This window comes from Triticum urartu, chromosome 2A, assembly GCF_056163025.1.
Source record: "Triticum urartu cultivar PI428250 chromosome 2A, HENAU_Tu73, whole genome shotgun sequence".
NCBI classification, from domain to species: domain Eukaryota; kingdom Viridiplantae; phylum Streptophyta; class Magnoliopsida; order Poales; family Poaceae; genus Triticum; species Triticum urartu.
In genome coordinates this window covers 373115464-373122136 of record NC_141874.1, presented here as the reverse complement: position 1 = coordinate 373122136, position 6673 = coordinate 373115464, and the positions used below count along the sequence as shown (strand labels likewise).

At 42.8% G+C, this 6673-nt stretch overlaps 1 protein-coding gene across 1 annotated transcript; it reads right to left on the bottom strand.

The window, feature by feature from the left end:
* Positions 1–796: 796 nt before the first annotated feature.
* Positions 797–2065, bottom strand: LOC147985151 (protein ANTAGONIST OF LIKE HETEROCHROMATIN PROTEIN 1-like). Its single transcript, XM_087539848.1, has 2 exons — positions 1556–2065; positions 797–1474 (listed from the first exon to the last, which is right to left on the bottom strand). Exons 1-2 carry the CDS (start codon positions 2063–2065, stop codon positions 797–799), a joined length of 1188 nt encoding a protein of 395 aa, XP_087395974.1.
* Between the last annotated feature and the right edge of the window lie 4608 nt (positions 2066–6673).

The window sequence follows — 6673 nt, the reverse complement described above, 5'->3', positions numbered from 1 at the left end:
GTATATGAATGAAGTTGATAACTAACCATCATGCAATTCTCCCAAAGCTTCAAAAGAGGGAAGCCTTTTGTCTTGAACTTTCCAGCTTTAGGGTGTGACTACATAGTTGACAAGAAAATGATATTAGAGCATGCAACAAGTAATGAAACTTTTAGGGAATAACAATGACATTCTTACTATGATGATGTTTTTCCAAAGTGGTGGATCCGCTAGAATCCTGCACTGCCGGTCGTCCCATGAAACGCCGCTTTGCTTCCTTATCTCTTTGATCATCTTGTATTCTCTTTTCAACTCTTTTTCCTTTTCTTGGATTTTCTTCTTCTCGTACCTAGCATAAGGATTCTTTTGGTGGAATTTCTTCACTATCGTATTCCATGCTTCTGAGCTCCATCCATTTTGACACTTATGTTCAGGTGTATCATGCTCACGAAGCAAGTCCACAAGATCTTTCTCAAGGCTTGCATTCCACTGTGCTCTATCTTCTGCATTTCCACATTGTATGTTAATGTACCTTTTTCTATCTTAACTATTTTGGTTTTAAGCAAATAAATTCCCGACAAGAGAAATAAAGTCACGGCTAGTTTATTACCTTTGGGAGACCCTCTCCTCCTCTTTGTCACACTGCTTGTAGGAGGTGATGCTCTATCCCTTTCGACAGCTTTTTTGAGGAGGCTCAACCTTGGTGACCCTCGAGCAGTCATCATAGTGACTTCTGAACAATATTCATGACATGAACAACAGAAAAAAACATAAACTTCTACACTATACTTATTACTACTACACTACAAATGACAAGTTATGCATGTCGATAATCAGCCCACATTTGATGAGCAATGGCATCTCTAAGGTTGTCGCCTTCATGGTTGATTTGATGATTTTGAGGAATATCACCGTCAGGAAGATCAACAAAATTCATGACAGGTATATTGTTTGGTTGGTTATCTAACCAACGCTCATCTCCTTTTTCAGATCGGATGATGTTATGTAAGATTGCCGCCGCTGCTGGTAGCTTGACTTGGTTCTCTATTCGATGATGCGTGCCCACTTTTAGGATTGGGAACCGCTTCTTCAAGATTCCTAATCCCCGTTCAACGTGATTTCGTAACACGGCATGCCGGAGATTGAATAGCTCCCTGTGATTTTGGGGTCGATGGCGACCGCGTGCAAACTCCTTCAGATGGTACCGAACACCACGATACGGTGCCAAGAAGTAAGGTGTGTTGGCATAACCACCATCAACCAGATAAAACTTTCCCGGAGGTACATGAAACCCACTATTAAGTGCTGACCGGAGAACTTTAGCATCGGTAGCAGATCCCTCCCAGCCACAAGAAATGTAGGTGAAGTTCAGGTCGAAGTCGCACACGACCATAACATTATGGCTTAGGGTCCCTTTCCTATTTCTGAATGGTGCGGCTTTTTCTCCTGAAATTGTTATGGGAACATGTGTCCCATCAATTGCCCCAATGCAGTTCTGCAACGAAATACTATAACTTAGCACCTATAACATGAAGAGTAAGTTATCGATGTGGATCAAAGTTGGCGAAGCAAAAACCTGAAAATAAGGAAAGAATCTCGTGTCCGACTGAATCTTCGGATGCACTTGACTGGGATTTGGAGGCTTCAAAAAATGCTTGGAGAGAATAGGGATGATGTCAAAGAAATTCTTCATTTGCCAATGGAAAGTATCCCCGCTGTGACCAAACCGAACTTGAAGGTCTTCAAATGAAGAATTATGGGATAACATCCACAGAAATGATGCTAGTTTCTCTTCGACTTTAATTCTGGTATCTTTCACCAACTTCTCCCTTCGAAGATAATTAGCCAAAGATTTGAAGATACGTGGCTCCATCCTAAATGCTACCCGACAGTTTTTGACGTGCCCTTCGAGTAACTCCTTAACAAACATCTCGCCTGTTAGCGATGATGTATGACGCGGAATCCTCCGCTCCCTAAGAGCAACTCCATCGGTCTCTATCAAATGTAGTGCAGGGAAAACAAATAACATCATTTCTTCATCCTCCTCCTCCCTCTTCCTAACACGATCCCTCATTTCAGGATCCATTCCAAGTCTAAAGAAGAAAAATGTGGCTAGTTATTACTACTACACCAAAACAGTAAGAGTGCAAGTTGTACAAACAAACAGTTTACCAAAAAAACAACTTCAGTAAGAGCTAAAATTATTCAACAACTACAATGTCTAGTAATGTAAGATATTAACATAGCTCTCAGCTTACCAAAAAAACACTTTCTAACACAGATCTATCGACCAAGCAATAATAACCAACAATACATGAATAAGGAGAAGATTAAAACAAGAGGATTAATCTACCTTGTCCTTCACGATGCTGCCCAATTCAGGGTCTTGCTGTAGCTGTGAGGCGGCGAAGCTAGCTTATATCTGGCATCATCAAAATATCTGGCATTGGAACATCATCTAACAAAAAGGACAACACTAGAAAAAAGGACAACTGCAATGTGTACCAATGAAGAACAGATGATGATCACACACCATGAAGAGAACAATTATATAATCTACCAATGATCATACCCGAAGTATCTTTTGTTCGGACATAAAAAATCTTTGGAAGTATGTGCTCTGCTGCTAATAGAGATTAGGTTCACATACTACATTTTGGGACGAACATCATACTGTACTATCAGCAGCCAGCAACAAAAACAACATGCATTGTTGTTCCTCCAGATTAGATAGTCCTTCTTTATACCAAGAGATAGACTAACAATTATACTACTACAATAATTATGTCGAGAAAAATAAAACAAATCCAAATTACTAACACCAAATCGTACTGCTGACTCCATTTACTAACACAAAATTGTACTGCTGACTCCAGTACAAATTACTAACAACGGGAAGACAGATCTTGACGACCACATTTGGGAAGACAAATCATGAAATAACAATTGATGCTAGTTCCTAGGAAACCCAAGAAAAGTCTCGACCTTGACGACCACATTCGGGAAGACAGATCAATATTTGTCTAGGTTTTCATGGAGGGGGCAAATCAGTGCTGCTAGAGAGAAAGGCGGTGGGAGGGAGGGGGAGGAGGGAGAGAGAGAACAAACCAGAGATCTCCTCGCCTGCAGCAACCACTTCTCCGGAGCTAGGGTTCCGGCCGCAGGCCCGCAGCAAGGGGGCGGCGGGGGAGATGGGACCATCATAGGCTAGGGTTCCGGCGGGCTTCGTGGCAGGTCGTCGAAGAAGGAGGGCACCCTCCTCCTCCGGGTAGGTTGGGCCGCCGCCGTCCACTCGTCCTCGCCGCCTCCTTGCCGCCGCTTCTGTCGCTCGGGAGAGATGAGACGAGCGCCTCGCTCGGGGATTCCATCCACGGGGTGCTAGTGGATGATTTTTTCCGCGTGGGTTTGGAGAGGTTTGGGCCGGGGAAATACAACGCGGGGCTTAACCGAACGAGAAAAACTGGATGGGCCGGGTTTATTCCCCGGCGGGGGTAATCCCTACGGACCCGCGTGGATTGGACCCAAAACCTCGCCGGGCTGGGCGTAACCGAACAAGGCCTTAAAGGGGTTGTCAATCCCTTCACGGTCAAGCACGAGAGTGAGATCTGATAGATATGATAAGATAATATTTTTGGTATTTTTATGATAAAGGGAAATAAAGATGCAAAGTAAAATAAAGGGCAATAGAAATAGCTAAGTCTTGGAAGATTAATATGATGGAAGATAGACCCGGGGGCCATAGGTTTCACTAGTGGCTTCTCTCAAGAGCATAAGCATTACGGTGGGTAAACGAATTACTGTCGAGCAATTGATAGAATTGAGCATAGTTATGAGAATATCTAGGTATGATCATGTATATAGGCATCACGTCCGTGACAAGTAGACCGAAACAATTCTGCATCTACTACTATTACTCCACACATCGACCGCTATCCAGCATGCATCTAGAGTATTAAGTTCATAAGAACAGAGCAATGCTTTAAGTAAGATGACATGTTGTAGAGGGATAAACTCATGCAATATGATATAAAACCCATCCTTTTATCCTCGATGGCAACAATACAATACGTGCCTTGCTGCCCCTGCTGTCACTGGGAAAGGACACCGCAAGATTGAACCCAAAGCTAAGCACTTCTCCCATTGCAAGAAACATCAATCTAGTAGGCCAAACCAAAATGATAATTCGAAGAGACTTGCAAAGATAACCAATCATACATAAAAGAATTCAGAGGAGATTCAAATATTGTTCATAGATAAACTTGATCATAAACCCACAATTCATCGGATCTCGACAAACACACCGCAAAAGAAGATTACATCGAATAGATCTCCAAGAAGATCGAGGAGAACTTTGTATTGAGATCCAAAGAGAGATAAGAAGCCATCTAGCTAATAACTATGGACCCGAAGTTCTGAGGTGAACTACTCACACATCATCGGAGAGGCTATGTTGTTGATGTAGAAGCCCTCCGTGATCAATGCCCCCTCCGGCGGAGTGCCGGAAAAGGCCCCAAGAAGGGATCTCACGCGTACAGAAGGTTGTGGTGGTGGAAATAGGGTTTTGGCTCCGTATCTGATGTTTCCAGGGTATATGGGTATATATAGGAGGAAGAAGTATGTCGGTGGAGCAACGAGGGGCCCACGAGGGTGGAGGGCGCGCCTGGGGGAGGTGGGCGCCCCCTGCCTCGTGCCTTCCTCGTTGATTGCTTTACGTAGACTCCAAGTCCTCTGGATCATGTTTGTTTTGAAAACCACGTTGCTGAAGGTTTCATTCAGTTTGGACTCCGTTTGATATCCTTTTCCTTCGAAACACTGAAATAGCCAAAAAATAGCAATTTGGGCTAGGCCTCTGGTTAATAGGTTAGTCCCAAAAATAATATAAAAGTGTATAATAAAGCCCATTAAACATCCAAAACATAATATAATATAGCATGGAACAATCAAAAATTATAGATACGTTGGAGACGTATCAACCCACTCTTCATTCATGGAGAGAGCCATCAGAACATGCCTACACTTCCAACATACATTTTCCGAGAGAGAACCACCTCACTTGTGTTTAGGTCAATATATTCCAATCCAACCACATAAATCTTGATCTCTAGCCTTCCCCAAGTTGCTTTCCACTCAAATCATCTTTCCACAAAATCCTATCCTATGAGAGAGAGTTGAATGTTGGGGAGACTATCATTTGAAGCACAAGAGCAAGGAGTTCATCATCAACACACCATTTGTTACCTCTTGGAGAGTGGTGTCTCCTAGATTGGTTAGGTGTCACTTGGGAGCCTCCGTCAAGATTGTGGAGTTGAACCAAGGAGTTTGTACGGGCAAGGAGATCGCCTACTTCGTGAAGATATACCCTAGTGAGGCAAGTCCTTCATGGGCGATGGCCATGGTGGGATAGACAAGGTTGCTTCTTCGTGGACCCTTCATGGGTGGAGCCCTACATGGACTCGCGCAACTGTTACCCTTCATGGGTTGAAGTCTCCATCAACGTGGATGTACGATAGCACCACCTATCGGAACCACGCCAGAAATCTCTGTGTCTCCAATTGCATTTGCACACTCCAATCCCATCCCTTTACATTCTTGCAACTTGCATGACTTACTTTCCGCTACTCATATACTCTTGTCATGATTGCTTGATATATATTGTGAATGTTCAAACTTGTGCCAAAACTCCACTTCAACTTAAAGAAAATAAAAACTGCAACTTTTCTTGCCAAGAGTCTATTCACCCCCCTCTAGACACCTCTTCTCGATCCTACAATTGGTATCAGAGCATTGGTCTCCATTTCTTTGGTTTAAACACCTTTGGAGGAAGATGGATGAGTCTATGTTGGGGAGTCTTAGACGTAGAGTACCTATTCTTGATGGAGAGTATTTTCATGAGTGGAAAAATGAGATGCTTGAGATCTTCAATGAATATCATTTGACCAAGTACATTACTACACCTTGTGCTCGCATTGTTGATCCTTTGCATCCTACCCTTGATGAGTCTATTGACATGATCCGTAATCTTATAATGGTCAATTTAATCACTAGAGGTTTTGCCCAGAAACTTGCTTGCTAGCTTGCCTACTTTTGATGGTGCCTGCACCTTATGGAGATTTCTTGAGGAACGATTCCCAAATTATTCCTTGAAAATTCTAGATGAGATTCTTCATAAGTCTATTGCCTTGAGTAAGATGAGTTCTAGTGATCCCAAGGTTGGTGATTGCTTATTTGAGCTTACTAATCTTATGAGTGCAAAAGGAGATGTTGGAATCATTAGCAATATCATTTCCGAAGTCATTAGAATCCATAGAGATGAACATTGTTACGGTCATACTTCTAATGAATTACCCTCTCTAGGAGTTGATCCATCACATGACGATGTTGAACATGGATACTATGATGAGGATGATGATAGTGACTATGATCTTGATGATGCGATGAGACACTTTGGTCTTATGGCTAATCTTCGCGGCTACATGGCTGGAGGAAAGGAATGGGTCCTTGATAGTGGATGTACTGATCATATGACCGGAGACAAAGATATGTTTCGTGAGCTTGCTGAAAACAACGGCCCTCGAAAGTATGTCACTTTTGGTGATAACTCAAAGGGTAAGGTGGCCATCTCACAGGATAGCTCCATACAAAGTGTTATGCTCGTTGAACCTCTTGGCTAGAATTTACTTTTCGTATCTAGACT